Source organism: Halictus rubicundus, chromosome 7, assembly GCF_050948215.1.
Source record: "Halictus rubicundus isolate RS-2024b chromosome 7, iyHalRubi1_principal, whole genome shotgun sequence".
NCBI classification, from domain to species: Eukaryota; Metazoa; Arthropoda; class Insecta; order Hymenoptera; family Halictidae; genus Halictus; species Halictus rubicundus.
The window spans coordinates 5,721,132-5,739,284 of record NC_135155.1 but is presented as its reverse complement, the minus strand read 5'-3'; the positions used below and the strand labels follow the sequence as shown (position 1 = coordinate 5,739,284).

The following is an 18,153-nucleotide window of genomic DNA, read 5'->3' as shown; positions in this document are numbered from 1 at the left end:
ACCATTTCACGTTGATTCAGTTAATTAATAGTCAGTTGAAAGGAGCTAAAATGAACGAGAGTACGCACGTTGCGAAACTCCTTTAATGGACTAATGGGAGAGGGGATTGACACGGGGGAAAAAGTGTTGCGCCGCATTCAATTTAATCTTGTTTAGCTGAGAACAGGTGAAAAATGAATGGGAGGCGAGGACGTCTCAGTTTCAGCGAGGACGTTCAAACTTTAATTTGACGACGGCCACCGTTCCTCGAGAGACGTCTACGTGAATTCTTAATTTTGAATGAAATAAAGCCACCGGCTCTCTTTTTTCCAGCGAATTACACGCCGTCCCGAAGCTTCCGTCGCGCGTCGGGCTACAGCTTGCCTAACGCCTAACAAAAAGCATGGCGGAACGTTATTTTTTTTTTGAGGGACGACGGGGCATAAATTCGGGTCTCTATTCGTAACGAGATTTTTATTGGCCACTTAGCAGCCCCTCCAGCAACTTCATGTTTAATTCCAGGATCTCAAGGGCCTCCAGCGGAAGTACTCTTCGCTTAAGTCATCAATTTGCTCTAGGAAATGTTGTCTTAGCCCTTATGATCCATCTCTTACCACTGGAATTACCGGACGCGTAAATACCACCGATTCCAAACTTTTATTCTAGTTATTCAAATTAAAAATATTACCTTTTTGTTATTAATCCTTCAAGAACGACGCGACGCCTCATTCCCGGTGTTTTAAAAATTCACGGACCGCTAAAGGTGAGCATTTTACATGACTTTACAAAAATAACAAGAATACAGTGTTTATTACTGCTGGAAGGGTGCTCCGAGTCAAAATAATATAAAAATACTATTACATGCCGTAGGTAGAAAAGGGAAAATTTTAAGAAACTTGAAAGCAACATTTTTTAAGTGGCAGTTTGTTGGAATAAAAAGTTACGTGACAGGACAGCTCTTAATTAGCGCGAATGAATTTAACGAGGCGGTAACCGCGAGTAACAGTGCTGAAGGGGCGTTGTATGAACGCAAACTGTTTGATAGCAACGTGACCGCAGCTATCAGTTTAACAGCCGCGATAAATCTGATCGCGCGAAAGCCTCGATACCGAGGATTTATAGAAAGTCTCTACGCTTTACGATATCGCCGATGCTTTTTCCCCCGATTTAAAACTGATCGCCGATGTTTTCGCGTAGCTTTTTTACGCAACACAATGAGCCGAAAGTGCTCCCACGCTGTTATTTAGTATCGCCGTGCGTGGAGTAGTATCGTAATACAGATCTGCCCGCGTCCGATCGGTCGTTTTTTTAGCACACTGTGCCAGAGATTTCGATGAAGCCGTAAAATAAGGGAAGGCACGTCACCAGCTTACCGATTTCAAAATATTTCAAATACGGAACGTGCAATTTTTACAATCGTTCAGAATTTCATAGAGACAAACGAAAGTTTATATTTATGCCTATGTTTTCTCCAAAGGCTATATACAGTGTTTACTGTATATGTCCCAAATGTCTAACCGATAAAAGTCCCGGAGCTATCCCCACTGCCGCGGGGTATACCCCATGAGGGGCCGTGAACCGAGGCCTCCAGAGTTTCGCTGTCCTTTTCTACGTTCGGCGTGGACCAAAAAATAGTATCTCCTGGCAGATATATGTCCCTGGATAGACCCGTGTTTTGGATATATGTATATCGACTACAACAAAATAGAATTTTATTTCGGTTTTAGGAAAATTAATAACATACATATATTTATTAGACTCTGTTCAGTATCTTCATCACGAGTCTGTTGTCTTCTACTCTGATTCTATCCTTCCAAACCATTTTCCTATACAATGTACGAGTAATTTCTGCAACGAATATATACTTCAGATAATTAAGCACTCGAGTTTTGGACGTGTACTGTCATCACAAAACCAAATAACGTTTCTGGCTTAAATAAATATATTATTAACGATATTAGGTATATATTCTGTTACTATAACGAAACGGGGCTTAATTATAGGTGAAACTGAAACCAATAATTAAGCTGGGAATGTTCGCAAATATTTACATCATATATAAATCTGAGTAATATACAATGTTTAGTATACTTAAATTCAACATTTTTTTATTTGTCTTCAAAATTTTTGATAAAATTTTAATAGTCGATGTTTCGTAGAAATGAAAATATCGGTCCTTATAAATTTTGCAAATTCTTATTTAAATTCGTTGTTTTAGGTTAAGGAAACGTGGAAGCTAATAGATAAAATAAATAAAATGGAAAGGAATAAAAATTTGCAGTGATTCGTGTCTGGACATAAACTATCTCTTGGCACAAAAATTAAAGCTAAGTTCGAGGAACCGAAAAGGGGCGAAAAAATCGCTCATTTTTTGATCGCTCTTTCGTAATCCGTAGTATGAAACGCGTTTGCCCCGACGAATGAATTAAATTGAATGTAGAAGTGGAAATAGTGAGGAAAATGGGAAAGAAGTGCTCCATGTTGGTGAGCGTCGACGCACGCACGATCTAATTTTCTCCTCGGAACCTTGAAAGGGGTTGGTAAATGTGCTACTTTGAAAGATGTTTAACCGAAGAGTCGCAGGCGGCAGGCAACACGAAAGCGAAAACAAAAACGAAAAATGAGGGATTCGGAGAGAACGTAAAAAGTCGGGCTCGCTGGAAGCTCTCGAAGTCGCGGGATAGGTAACTCGCGGGAGAAGAAAGAGAGGAAGAGGAACGACGAAGCCGGCCGTTGTTGATCAACAAATAAAGGAAGTCTGGATAGGCGGCAGAGGTCGGTCGGACGATATTCTTATCTTTGCAACGGCCCTTAATGGTCTGCCGAGTTGCAATAGCTCTCCGTTTTCCAGCTTTTCTTTTTCGGTGTACACAATTCAACGCTGCGGAAAAATTACGCTCGTTGGAGGCGGGATTATCGCAAAGCAATTTTACCGACACTTGCACCGCCGTCGTCGTGGTTTTTTTATTCCGTGAGCCGAACAATGGCTTCGGTATTTGAGAGTTCACGATATTAGCACGGCCAAGAAATTTTCTGGCGAATAATCACAGGTCGGCTTGCGCCGCGAGTTCCTAGAAAGTTGTTTTTACCTGCTCGCGGAACAATGTGTGTGAATGTGTACACGGAATATGCCGATCGTTAGAAAACGGGCTGGGTAATAAATACGATTCGCGAAACCATCGCGTCAACGCGCGCATTTCAAACCTTTACCTTCGCGAGACCCTTGAGATAGTAGGATTTCTGCGTTCTACAAAATTTCAGGGGATCATCGTCGAACAACCCAGAATGCCTAAAATCCTTTTATCTGGAGTTAATGGCCACGAACTTAATGGTCTATTCAAGCGATTTGACGGCGGAGGCTTAACTTTGAAATATTTCAGTGATGAACCATCTGTGTTAGGGCGCAAAGTATGACAACTTTTGATGACATCATATCTTTAAAACATGTAATGGTATTTTTGGTTAAAATTTCCCTCTGTTTTCAATATTTCTTAATACCATTAGGAGTTAGCGTCTGCTTTTTCTCTGCTTTTATAATTCAAAGGATCGTGCCTTCACGTTTACCTACCTATCAAATACCTATTAACATTATTTTCAATGACTAGAAATTCTAGGTTATGTTACAGATAATGCTTTCTTGCTTCACAACTGAAACTGTCGTTGTCGTTGATGAACTTATTAAGAAATCCTCGGCTTTCTACCACAGGTTTCCGAAAAAGTATGACATAATCGCCGGAAGAGAATTTGTTAATTTTTATTACAGAACATTTTTTACCGAATTTCGCTGCAGCGAAGCTTCGGATATTCTATTATATTTTAAATGTATTCAGAAAAAACCTTACGTGTCTCGTACTCGAAGAACAAGCTCTACATACGTGTGCCAGCGAGCGATAAGGGTGTAAGAAGATAGGAAACACGTACAGCGTAAGGAAATGCATTCACTCGACGTCGCGACACGTCTGAGAGACTAGCGTAACGCAGAATCGATGAGTCTCTCGGCGAATCTTACGAGATGATCAATAAAAAATAGCTGGATGAACAGCACAAAGGGGGTCGTGCAGTAATATATGTACGTGTGTCGCAGATAGGTCGAACGGAAAATGGAAGTTCGTTTCCAGCGGGCGCGACACCGCGGTTTTTCTTTTTTCCTTGAGCCCGGCCGCGGTTTTAACACCCGGACCGGTGGCTATACGATCGCGGAAACCGTTCTTTACGAGAATTTTTCTAACTCGGGCCCGCCGGAAGCCTCGAAGCAAAATATTTTTCAACGTAGTCGCATCGGCTAAAGCTTTCCGCTGTTTATCGGTTTAGCCAATGGCGTTTCCACTGCTGCCGGAAACTTCCCGTCGACGCGGAACATGCGACCTCCTCGTCATCCTCTTCGCAGCCGTATATCACATCAGCTTCTCAGACAATTTTTATGCCGTCCATAACACCTAACGCGGGGGGATGAGCTCGTGATATTGTCAGATAACCGAAATGTCACGACTACTTATTTTATGCTGTAGCAGATGCATTGTTGAAAACCATGCGTCTTCTTCGTCGGCTCATTTCTTCTTAAGGGGAAAAATAATCTGTGTTGTTGAAAAGAAACAAATTTTCTTTCTTTTAAAATTTCTTGCAGCGACGTGTAGGGGCAAGTTGATACAATGCAATTATCTGGCCACGTGTATATGTAGCACAATTATGGCTAGATGTTTCAGGTTTGTTAGTTAACAAGTACAGTGATTTCCCTATATGTGTCGCCAAGGCCTGGATGATAAACGTCGTGCAATTATCCCCACTACCCCGAAGCTCGAGAGGCCTCGGACGCCGAGGAGTGTAAGCATAACACGGCTCAAGTATATCGGCCCTGGACGATACACGACATGCGGTTCTTGGATCGAATTTTTTTAACAAATATTTGTCTTAGGAAATAATAAAACACTTTTCCCGCTTAATGCTGCGAAATGAGAACCGTACTTCCTAAAACACATAAAGTATAAAATCGTTAGCACACATTTTACGTTTCGAAAGCAAATATCATTCGACGAAGGTTTTCCAAGAGAGCATCACAATTTCTTCTGCACGCGGACGTCAGTAAATTCTATTTAGTTTCTCGGGATGCTCGCGGTACTCTGTATTAAATTTCATTTAACACTAAAAAAAGAAACTTCCTCGAGATTCCAGGCTTTCACGGACTCGACATCACGCGGTTCTTACTGCTGTCGCTTGCAAGCAGCGTCTTTTCGAAAAAGTTATCCCAACGTTTCACCAACGCTGAGCTAACCTCGTTATGAGGTCGAATGCCACGCTAATACGAGCATGTAACAATATAAGTGTGTCATTCGCTGCACCAATGAAGGCACGTGCAATATCGGGGCAGTTTTTCCAAAAATTGGAGCATTTAGGAGACTTCAACAGTGAGAGATATAAGAAGACATTTCTACCTATAACAGCTAAAACAAAATACAACAATATACTGTATTCAGTAATGGTATAATTATTATAGAAGAACCTAAAAACGATCCACGCACTACAGTATTTCATACACAGCGTTCGCTACACGAAGGATTTAAATTGATAATCTGTGTTTTCGTAGGGACGACAAATTTTACAATGTGCTGCCGCTCGCGCTGTTGTCGGGCACATGCGCGTTCTCCATGTCCTGCTCGGGCAAATCGTTTTGATCGACGGTCCTGTGACCTTCGGTACCTGTTTTGCTGCGTTTCACGTCCTCGTGAGATCGGTTAGGCTGCAGCTGTTGCGATTTTTGTCGTTGCGGGCTTCGATTTCGCGAACACGATCTTCTGCTCACCTTTCCGCTTTCGCTGGATTTACATTCTTGTCGCAACGGGCCGTTTTTCTTCGCTGGGGAAACATGGCTTATTGGTTCACGTGAAAGATTGTCATTACTGTTATATGATTCTTTAAGAAATATTCCTGCTGCGTGTCACGACAAAGTGAGAACAAACTGAACTATTTATATGAACACTTTACCGACCGGTAGCGGTTGAACATCCTGCACACTTCTTACCGATCACTCGACCACAAATACCTGACACTGGCTCTGTTGTCGTGGCAACCGATTAAGGGTCAGATTATATTAGGCAGGTCAGACGCCGAAGGTGTATAAACGCTAGATACGAAAACAGGGTGACCACATTCTGTTGGCTGATTTAATAAACTAATAAACTAATAGTCTACCGGTCGGTAAGCGTCGGGGACAAGAAGCCAATTAGTAGGCTACCGGTCGGTAAGCGTCGGGGATAGTGTTCCTTCTCGAGAATTTCTCGAGAAATTTTATAATTGATTATTTCTCATTTCTCGGGAAATTCCAGTATTTCTCGAGAAATTTAAATCTAGGAAAATTCTTATGATTCTCATTTATTTTATAACATATTTTCGGAAATGAATTTTCAGTGAACTCAAATTGCATATTACTAATCAATCGCGTACGTATAAGCATATCTACAGGCAGCATATCAATGCCTACATACGCATGTTTGCAATGTGAAAATATATAATAATTGTTGCGAATGCATGTCGATGTGAGGTAATGCACACCCGAGAGGACACCCAATCTTCAGCAACTTTTGAATGTTCTGTATACGATAAAGCCAACATCCACACAAAATGAAAGAAATTTTCTACGGCTACAGATTTTGTTACAAAAAAAAAGAAGTAGATTGTCTGATTCTATTTCAAAACAAAAGCGTAATGTTTCACTTTATAAAAGTTTGGTTTTAAATAAATAAATTTATCGGTTATATTTAGCGTCTACTTTTTCCTTGCTTTTAAAGTTATGTACATATTGAACAGAAATAAACACTGAGTTAAAGTTTTTTGCCCTTTCGATAAATATTATTAACGATATTCCAAATATTATAAGTTTCCCAATATTTTCTTATTTTATTAAAAATTCTCGAGAATTCTCGAGAAACTTCGAGAATTATAGTCTTATTTCTCATTTTTCAAGAAATGAAAAATGTTGAGAAATCAGGAACACTAGTCGGGGACAAAAAGCCGATTAGTAGGCTACCGGTCGGTAAAATGTTAAATATGCCGTGTAATATTAACGCTTCTGATCTCTTCGGATATCATATGGAAGCACAAAGAAACGTAGGATGTTCTATCCTTTTATAGTCGCCGTTAAGTAATGCGTTAAAGGTTGTTTTATTTGCTATAGTTACCTTTGTGTTTCCTATCTTCGTAATCACTGTCCGAGAGATCGGAAGAGTAGTCGACGTCCTTCTCCTTCGTCTTACCTCTTCCGCGACTCGAAGATGAGCGGCCGATATCAGCTTTCGCGTTGCCTTCGGAGATCCTACGTCGCGGTGACCGATCTCTTTGCCTATTGTCTTTGTGCTTGTACTTTCGAACCGGTCCGGTGTCTTCCGTCGGGCTATTGCTGGATTCGCTTCGGTGTCTCCGTCTTTTCGGACGGCTACGGCTGCGTCTGTGCTTCCTTCCGTGGCGTGGTTTCTTACGTTTCCCTCTAAACAAGTTCATGACGGTGCGAAGTGACCCTTTCATTCTATTTAATCCGTACGCTGCCCGAGGCGGGCATGTTTCGGGCGAGCACAAAGTACCGGAAAGAGTCGTTGAAATACCTTTGTTTAAGCCAACAGTATTTCAAGATTTATTTCGTTTCTCGGTTGCACATACCGGAATATTTGAAAATATTTATTTTGCACGAATTTGTATCGTTAACTGAAATATCTTTTGTAGGATGTACGAGAAATAATTATTTCAACTAATTCCACACGACAGTTCTAAAAGAGGAGCTACAGTCAGTCCCATAAGTATTCGTTCGATCTTAAAAATCGCATAACTTTGTCAATATTGGACTATACTACTTGAATTTTTTTGAGAAGTTAGAACAATTGGATCATTACATAAAGTGAACAAAATTTTTTACAAAAATTGCACTTGATCGACAGTGCAGAGAAAATACTAAAAGTAGTATTTTGCAACTTTTTTATGTGGACTTACATTGAAAATTTAGAAAGTACGATTTGTAGGTCTGTATGAATTATACATGTTCTGAGAATTTCATCAAAATCGGTCAACGTTGCAATGAGCTGCAGATGTTCCAAAATGATCATATAAGGGCGAAATTCCCTGAGAAGGCGAAAATTCTGCGACTTTCTGCGAGATGTACAAAACGTACTTTTTAAATTTTTAATATAAGCCCGTATAAAAAAGTTGCAAAATACAACTTTTAGTACTTTCTCTGTAATTTCGACCAATTGCAATTTTAATCAAACATTTTTCTCATGTTATGTAGTCATCCAATTGTTTTAACTTCTCAAAAAATTCAAGTAGTATAGTCCAATATTGACAAAGTTATGCGATTTTTAAAAGCGTAGGAATACTTATGGGACTGACTGTACACTCTTTGTAGTGCGCCGAACGTAGAGAAGGATAGCAATTGAAACAGAGAGAGGGATAAACGTCAAAGGACCCGTGCCAGCTCAGTCCTTTAAATACCAAAAAATCAACATTTCTTATTTTTGGGTTCTCATCAATGATACTTTTACCGTCGTATTCCTCCCATTTTTCTGAGTAAAATGACACCAAACACGGTATAATTACGATCTACTTGTGTAACAAGTGATTAAAGTTTCGGACTTGACATTTACGGTAGAGGTACACGAATTCTTGACTTCGCTTGTTACACAAGTAATTCTGATTGTAACTATATCGTGTTTGGTGTCATTTCAATCGGAAAAACGAGACGAATAGAACGGTAAAAGTTTGATTCGCAGGAAACCAAAAATAAGAAAGTCTAATTTTTTATTTAGCGTCCATTTTTCAATCTTTTCCGAATGCTCCGACTCTCTGCCTCCCGTTAGGCTGGTTGTTCGCAGCACTGCCAACTCCGACAATGTTAACCACGTCCCCGGTAGTTAACATCGTTTTAAGAGGACAGAAACTTGCGTAACCGTATTATCACTGGGGATATTAATTGGATCGCAGTCCCGGATGGCGTGTAAAGTTCCCGAATGCGTTGCAGCGTAATTACACAAGGGTGAGCGTGCGAATACCTGGTGTTCTCTTTGCGATCCGAGTTGACCTTCCTGGATGGCTGGTGCTCCGCGTCAAGAGTGGTCGATCCACCGACCGATTTTTCATCGTTAGTCTCATTCACCGGCTGCTTAACCGGTGCCGGATTCAACGTGAACAGTGCCTTGTAACGACCGCTTCTGTGCCGCAGAAGACCGGCGTTTACAGCGTGCTTCAACGCTCGGTGAACCTGAAATATGGTCTCTATGTGAAAATTCTCCGGCGCGGGCTCTCCACGGTACACGTTAACGGGCCATTCTACTTCGGAGTGTCATTTTTAGGCCCTCCACGGGACTTTTCGTTCAAAGGAATCTGCAGACTGTTTCGTGTTAATTGTTTGCACGCAAACAATCGACTCGCACGTAACGTGCCCCCAAGATTGTTTGGGGAGACTGTGTAGTTATTGTGCATTGCAGAATACCATTTTGTAGGCCCTTTATACGATTTTTTTTAACGAAATCGACAGTCTGTTCCCAATTGATTTTTTTCACACGTAGATACAGTACACTCCTGTGTAATCAAAAGACTGTTTTGCAAGAATGTATGTACTTATGTTATGAGACAGTAAGCGTACAAAACAAAAAATATTTTATACACGTGATTTCAATACTATTATGTGGTCAGTATGCTACAAGCTTTTGCTTGTTCAAACATCTCAGGATCGTCAGTTTTCTTGCAAACAAATGTGACCTTCGAATGACCTTGACCCCAAAGAAGAAAGATTAATCTAAAAATACGTACCAGACCTATAAAACTAATAAAATAATCGAAATTTTGAGGTGTTGACGCGTCAGTAAAAGAACATTGCCAATCACAAAAATATTATTCATATTATTCATAACATTTATTTTCAGAACATTTGGTAAATTTGACATTTTTCGAATATCGTATTATGCATTATAATGTTGAGTAACAAAAGACACTAAAATAATGTCAGTTTCTTTAGGCGAAATGGAAAATCGTAGTCGTTAATTTCTTGTTAAAATGTTACAGTAAAAAATTATGATTGACCAAAGTTTGTCCCCAATACTCTCTCCCAGAGACAACAGGCAGCCTGTGTCGTCTATCAACATGTTCACAAGAAAGAGAATGTTCGAAAAGCCGTGTACCAAGAATGCCAGCCGCGCTGCTACGTTTCATCGATCACTAAATCGTCCACAAGTTCCTCGAATACTTGGAATACTTTGACAACTGCCTGCAACCTTGAAGTGAGAGCCTTGCAGATTAGCGATCGATTTTTGCGAGTAAAGCGCCGCACAATTAACGAAAATTCGCGAAAATTCGCAGTTCTACCACTGTAACCGGAAAGTTAAAAAAAAGTTGGAACATTCCACAAATGTAGTTCGTGCGACGAATAGGAGAATAATTCTTTCCTGCTGAAAAACAATCCGGGCGAAAACAGCGTCCCAAAGAAATCTTGATTTCTCATATTTAATAAACTGTATAAAATGGAGGATGCATTCAGAAAGGTTGAATCGAAACTTGTACTGCTTTGTATTGTGTATATTTCGGCTGTGAGACATTTTGAAAAAAGTATCGTTTCCTCTTCGAAATGTGCTTCAGAAAAATTGATAAATAGAGAAACGAACCCAACAATTGTTGATTGTGCGATTGTTGGTAACGTCAATAATTGAATAGTCAGTAGGACGCAAATTGAAATGTTACCTGCATTGTCAGGTTTCTCTGCGCACTCTTCGAAGAATGTCGTAGAAAGTCAAGGACATCCCGAGCAGTGGATCCTTTACCCTCGCCCAGATGTATCACCGCGTCAACGACACGATTCATTAGCCGGGGATTCGACGGATGAGCCATGTTGAATTTGTAGTTGGTATCACTGGAATTATCCAATTTCGTTCACCTAATCTGTACCGTGTCGTAAATCGTATTTAATCCGATAGCACAATTACAGTTGACGTAATGTTGTTGGAGCCACAGCACGGAAAACATGTTTCAATTACATTTTGTAATTTAAGTGGAAACATTAATAATTCGTACGAAACTAATAAAAATTCAATGTAGCTAACCTGCGTTTAAAAACTGAAATTATGGAATTTATGATTCCAATATTTTGATCAGTCACTGTGTTAACAAAATTTCAAATTTTCATTATACATCATCTACATACGTTCACGTCAGTATGAAAAATATAATTTGCCTACGGTGCTGGAAAACATGCATTTGCAAAATGATTCATGCAAAAATGATGAGAGTGTCTAAATGTAAATACAACTTCCATTTAAAAATTCAACGTATGCAATGGTTCTACTATTGTGGTTATCCACTGTGTTGCAAAAAGTTGAAATTTTGTGTACATCGTGTAGATTCATTTAAGGTTCATTTATGTTTATTCGAAACTCTGTAGGTTCCACCATCGGTGAACCGTAAAGAAATGAAATCTCCGGTTACCTGTAAATGTCGGACGAATTCGATGAAAATCTGTATAAGCCGAAAATCCAAGTATCACTCAGTTTATCATTACCAAATGGAGGAAAAGCACTTTCTAAAACGAGCGGCACGCGATAGCCAGAATTCCCGAAAACCACAAATTTACTCAAAACATGTTGGTCCACTGAAACTGCGAACAAATTAACGTGTATAACGCGTTGCTTGGCATCTCTACCGTCTTTTATTTTCTTCGCATTCGAAGGATCAAATTTCTAACTTCGTTGCGTTTCGATCTATACAGCTACTGCATGAATTTTGATTTTCTCACAATAAAATTGACCTCCTCCAACTGGCAACGCTCCTCTAGCCTAAAGCATCCTTTCTCGAATCTCCTATGCGAACGCGGTCTTCTAATTCTGTTTCTTCGATTGCCAACGATCCGCTGTTACGAAACACGCGCAGCAAACTTTTCGAAATACGCTAATCACGCTTGTCACGCTTGTTACGGTGTCGATAAGCGAGTCGCGGAAACGGGAATTGATCGGAACGCAACAGAAACATCGTACTGAACAAAATATGAAAAATATAGATCATATTCTGATCCGTTCTAGAAATCGCACGTTAGTCGTTAGGCCAATGCTTCGGACCGAGCTCCGTCCTACGATTTTCAGATTTTTTCAAGCAAAACGCGACTGTTTCGCTCGAGACACGACATGTGCGTTACGTGTCGAGAATACCCAAAATACTATCGTGCATAATTGTCTGAAAAATTTGTGAGAACGTGGTAAAATCGTGGTAAAGTCCGCAACATAATTTCAACGTCCCACCAACGGAGACAAAATGGCCGACGATCGTGTGTCGTCTCGAAATAGTTAAAAATATATAATATAATGTAAAGTATCAGCCTGTTGTCAAAATATTGTTTCGACGTTACCACAATGTTATTCACCAGCCTATGGAATCGCGAGGCCGCCACAGGCTAGAAGTTAGCGTCGAAAAACATTCGGGCCGACCACTTACAGTTTCCAAGACGCACGGAAACCGAGGGAAGCGCAAAAACCAGCCCTAACAGAATCCGCCTGATCCTTTTAGCGGGTTGCCCGCGAGTCCGCGGAGTTAAAAAGAAAATCGGGTGTGTGTCGGGTTGGCGAAGTTCTCTCGTGAGATAATCCGGCTGGCAGATGCTTTGCTGGAACTTGGAGCGATTCGGCAGTTCAGGATCAGCTGCGCCTCTCCTTTTCGAAAACGCATTCCCGCAATCTCGAGCACGGTCGTCCTCGAGGCAACTTACCAGGACCGAGCTAGAGATAGATAGATATATAGATAGATAGAGAGAGAGAGAGATAGAGAGAGAGAGAGACAAGGCTGATTGCCTGGCGAATCGCATGATAGGGGATGGTTTGACGCTGCAGAGAATTTTCGAAGCGCTGTCACCGCCGCCGCTGCGTTTAACGAAGAACGCCGGGCGGCGCGGCGTTCGGATGAAAGCGACCTGATTATCGCCGTGAACCGCGGCAAATTAAATTGAAAGTCAAACGCATCCTCCGAAGTACGTTTCTCGTGGGGAGGTTTTGCATGAGCACCGGTCCGCGGGCAGAGGGCGGCCAGGTGTTTGCAAGCCCGAGTTGTTTGACGGAATTGCGGCCTGCTCGTTTCGCGGCATCCGTCCTCCGAGTCGAGCGGAGCAGAGCGAAGCGAAGCAGAGCAGACAGGAGCAGAGCAGAGCGAAGCGGAGCAGAGTAGAGCAGAACAGAGAGGAGCACGGCACAGCAGAGCAGATCGAAGCACAGCAGAACAGAGAGGAGCACAGCACAGCAGAGCAGAGCGAAGCGACGCAGAGCAGACAGGATCAGAGCAGAGCAGATCAGACCGAAGCGGAGCAGAGCAGACTGGAGCAGAGCAGAGCGAAGAGACGCAGAGCGGAGCGAAGAGGAGTAGAGTAAAGCAAAGCGAACAGTAGTAGAGCAGAGCATAGTAGAACGAAGAGGACCGAAGCAGAGTCAAGAGTATGGCGGTGTTTTGTGTCCCGTTGAACGACACCGGGACCGAGTTTGCCGGGAACGCTGGTTTCCCGCACAAAGGAACACCCGTCACGAACGAATTAGTCCGCTAATTCGATTCCTTTCTGCGGTGGCCGATTGGCCGTACCCGCACGTCCGTCGAACCGCGCACATAAAATAGTATTAATTATCGCCGATCTACCACATAATTGAAGCGCCGCCGCCGTCGCTGTCGCCGCGCCACCGGAACTATTTGCCAGTAGTGCTCACTTACAAGGATATCGCACGAGCTTCGGGCCACCGATTTAATCGAAACTTTCAACACTTGTAGAGTTCGTTCTTTCGTTTAACAAATATGCTCCATTATAGGATCAGATACTTGGTACCTTTCGAGGTATTAAGAATGACCATTTCATTAGCCCTGAAAATATTGCGTCGTGTCACGCGGTGTTCCAAGTATCATCGTAGCTCAGATGATAAATTACTGGTGTTATGCCGAGTACAAATCTCAGTTTTTATTTCAATTTTTTTCCAAAATCCTCGGATTTTATATGCGAAATTGTTTTATAAATTTATTAGGAATAAATTTTGAAGGATATCGGATATACCGTTTTCAACTGGAAAGAATGAAATTGGCTCCTGTCTCTTAACTATGGTCTACTTAATTGTGGTCTGTTAACCCATTTGCATCATTAGCGTATATATGCGCTCAATTTTCCTGGTCACCTTCTCAATTTGTTTTTTCTTATAATGCTGAAATATGAAGTTCTTTTACCTGTAGTCATTTCTGTACTTAAATATAATTAAAAAAAAAAGTTTGGTGATAAAGACCTTCTTTTCATATTTCCTTATGATGTAAATGGGTTAATTATATTTTCGAGTCTCTTACATTTCAAAATCCATAAGCCAACACGTTCAATCTATCGCCGCAGAAATTAATTTTCAAGTCCGGAGAAATAATTTCAACTGCGAGCGACATCACAGCGTATTAAATTGAACGCAGAAACGCTGCGAATTTTTCGGCGAATCGTGGAATAATTTTTTCTTCGTGGTAATAACACGTAGCTCGATTTTTACAGTTACGCGCAACGTGTTGTGTGGTTTATTCCCTTCGCGTCCAAGCATTTACTTTACTAGTTGTCGCTTGAAAGCTCATCGGACCATCAGCATATCATTCATTGGGTCGCTAACGAACTTTCGATCTGTATTCCTACTCGCTTTTTTCCTCGGTTCTTGCGCATCGTTCACCACGAAATTTCGAGTGGAATTTCGACCTACATTTTTGCTCGTCGATATAAATCATCATTGATGACCGGCGGAACGAAATTTCATCGCTCGCATTGTACCCCAAATAACAGAGACGACGATCGGAACCGTATATCGCCGCGCTGTTACGTGCTAAATCGCCATACGGGTAAACAATTAATTAGAAATATTAAAGCTCGATCAACACGTACTATTCGCTAGAAATATTATTTACCGGTAACTCGTTTGTTCTTTCACACCTTGACGGTCTTTCGCTTCCAATTTGCAGCAACAAAATGTTATTTCTATATTCGTTCCGGTTTAATCAATTTAATCTAGTACAAATATAATCTCTAATATTTATAATGTTAAAGGGTTTATCTAACCGCTTCAGCACTTAATTAGCTAACTTTATTATTTTTATTTGCAGTAGCCTTTGTACTCTCTCCACAGCATGCTCCGAAGCGACAAAGAAATTCTATTGGACCACGAAACTTCAGATTTACATGTCTGCATTATTCTCTGTTTCAGAAGCAATAATTGTGGCAACTTGGGGCGTTTGAAGCGAATTGATGAACGAGCCAGGACACGTTTCAGGCGAGGATCAATCCCGGGACATCATGAAGCATCGAGTCCTACTGGCCCTCGCCAATTTAATCACTTCTTACGCATCTCTCTTGTAAGCAAACATCGAATCCAATTTTCTATTTATACAGAGTCGCCCAGTAGTCACTAGACAATTTTAAATTGAAATAACCCCTTTACTTTGTAAAAATTTACATTCATACTCGTATAACTGAATTTGAAATTGTCTAGTGACTTTTCAGTCACCCAGTACATTACGTGAAAACAAATTGGAAATATATTAGCCGACACAACTTGTTGATTTGCAAATGAAATTGCTTCACAATTCTTAGTCTTCGATTTTTAAAAGACTGCTTTAATCATTAGCGTTAAAATGTGCAAGCTTGTGTAACAATAAATATAGATAATTAAAAAACTGATTAAAGATACCGCGAGATCCATTCCGAGAAAGTTGATACAGAATTATCTTCCAAAAACAGGCAACATTGAAAATATTCCTCTCGGATCGTATCAACCTAAAATTTCGTGAATAAAATATAAACTAATTAATTTTTTCAGCGGGAGGAGTTAATTAATCTTCCATGAGATTACTTTTAATGCTTTTAATTGGATCTTCATTCACAGTTCGCTCTCACGGTTTTCGGAGTACCGGGTGTATTTTTAATAAATTGCGTCATTTTAAGTATCATTACCCAGTGCGTTTTATCGAAACCGCATTATGAAAAGTGGAATTAAATGTTGTGCAGTGTCTTTTCACATTCGATTCTCGTAAAAGTGCCTCGTAAAATTTGCTGCGTACAGGGAGAGCCATGAAGATGTCTTTTGATTTGCCATCGATGGCCCATAAAAAACTTCGCATAAAAATATCGGGGGCAACATAATTTTAACGATGGGAGTATCAAATAGAGAGCTACACATTGTCCATAGATTTGTCCACACATTAAACATAGATTCTCTAGATTGCTTTCCCTATAACTACTTCAAAACGGGGAACACTAAATAATTTTTAATAGCAAACAAAAATCACGAATGTACTTACATTGTACATGTACATAGCAAATTGTAACCTCTAAATTTATAATTACATCCATTACTTAAAATGTATAATATACATGTACACACTGTACTGACAAATGAGTAAAATAACGTTAGTAAGCAGCTCGAAAAGTCACCGTTTCTGAGATATACAGTGTGTCCCAAAAATGTTGTACTCCCCTGACAGAGTGATTCCCGAGGTGATTTCAAATAACTTTTTCCTTTGCGAAAATGTTCTCCGCGGCTTAGTTGCGGAGTTATTAACGAAAAACACGGACGAATCAGGCTACAGGTACCGCTGAGCGGTGCGTTAGCATTGGCCGAGACGGAATCCATCCGCTGTAGCCGCCGCTCTGATTGGTCCATGTTTTCCGTGAATAACTCCTTAACAAAGCCGCGGAGAACGTTTTCGCAAAGGAAAAAGTTACTTCAAATGATCGCAGGAATCACCTGTTTCAAGTAAGTACGAAATTTCTTATACAAAAATGGGCGAAATGTTATCTTAAGATCTCTTATGCAACTATTCCCGAGGATCGTACGAGGGTTATATACCGAGGACGCTAATACTGAGGAGAAAAGTTTCTCTTGAGATTAGTAGATAGTGAAAAAAAGAAGCGGATAGGGATATTACAGAATGTGAGAATCAAGTTCGGAAGGCTGTCAGTCCGGGCTGCGAAAAATAAAACGTGCACGGGCGCGGTTTCCATTTTCATGTAAATGCAGAAAGCAAGTTACCGGTGCGATTGTTTTTGTCGTTTTAAAGCTCTCAATTAAGTCCGCCGGAGCGGAGCAGCAGGCGAATCAACAATTATGACAAGAACAGCAAAGAAGGGAGGGTTATTCAGCAACCGAATCGAATTGGGTTAATTGTCTGACAAGAGGTTCCGAATCAAACCGGAGGGGAGGGGACCAGACCGACGTATCTGTATTCGGACGTTTGTCCTCCGTCGAATATTCTATGGGCGCATTCATGGTTCCCCTGGCGCGCCATGGCGCGGCGCGGCGAACGGATGCCGGAGAATTCGCTTTGGCCTCGCACTTCAGTCCTGGAGAGCTGCACCAAGCTGCACCTACAACTTAATCAGTTCGAGGAGAACTCCTCAGGAGTTACGCTGACTTTTTAATGAGGCTTCGACGGATTGGAGCACTCGTGATAATAATATTTCACCGGTTTTCCCCTCGCTGGTTTAAGATTTTCTTACACCGAGCAGGGACAACCGTCATACTGCGACGCGCTTAGCCGATTCCTGCATTTCTATTTAGAACATTCACCCTAATTTCGTACACTTTTCTGTCAGCCTGCGCTTTATTTTTAACGTTTCAACCACTCTTTTCCTCCAGCGTTGATGAAATTTTTTTATTCCAAGATTTATTCGAGTCTCGATGAAAGCTCGTATTTATGTTGCATTGAGAATTGCTACATTACATAAAAACATATCTACATGATACGTATAACTTTGTACACGATGATTTATGCGTAATTAATATTTGGTTCCGTACAGTTTTATTACTGTGCTCAATACATTTACAAACTTGCATATCTGGGTTAGGTACTAATTGAGATATTTGCATGAAGGGGCAGTTGAGATTTAAGTTTCTCAGTTTGTTCATTAAATCTTAAGGGTTTACATTTATACCGAATATTGACCGAGTATTTATCGACGCGACTCTGTTGAGTGTACTGTGGATCAGACTTTACCTAATTTCCTCACATGCTGTGTTGACTTTTCTAATTAATTAATTTCGAGTATGTATCTACATACTTCTGTGATCTAGAATACCGAGCAAATGGAACTGTAACATTTATCAGATTATAAATTCGTCCGGGACTTAGGGACTAGCTCCTATTTAAATAAATCGATAGTTCATAGCCGAA

At 40.8% G+C, this 18,153-nt stretch overlaps 1 protein-coding gene across 1 annotated transcript in view; it reads left to right on the top strand.

Annotated features, from left to right (window-relative positions):
- Grd (GABA-gated ion channel) overlaps nt 1–18,153 on the top strand; it is a 65,516-nt gene that overhangs the window by 7,000 nt on the left and 40,363 nt on the right. Inside the window, exon 2 of the mRNA XM_076791281.1 lies at nt 15,189–15,336. Coding sequence (XP_076647396.1) covers nt 15,230–15,336 — 107 coding nt within the window. The 5' untranslated portion in view covers nt 15,189–15,229. The remainder of the gene's footprint in view (nt 1–15,188; nt 15,337–18,153) is intronic.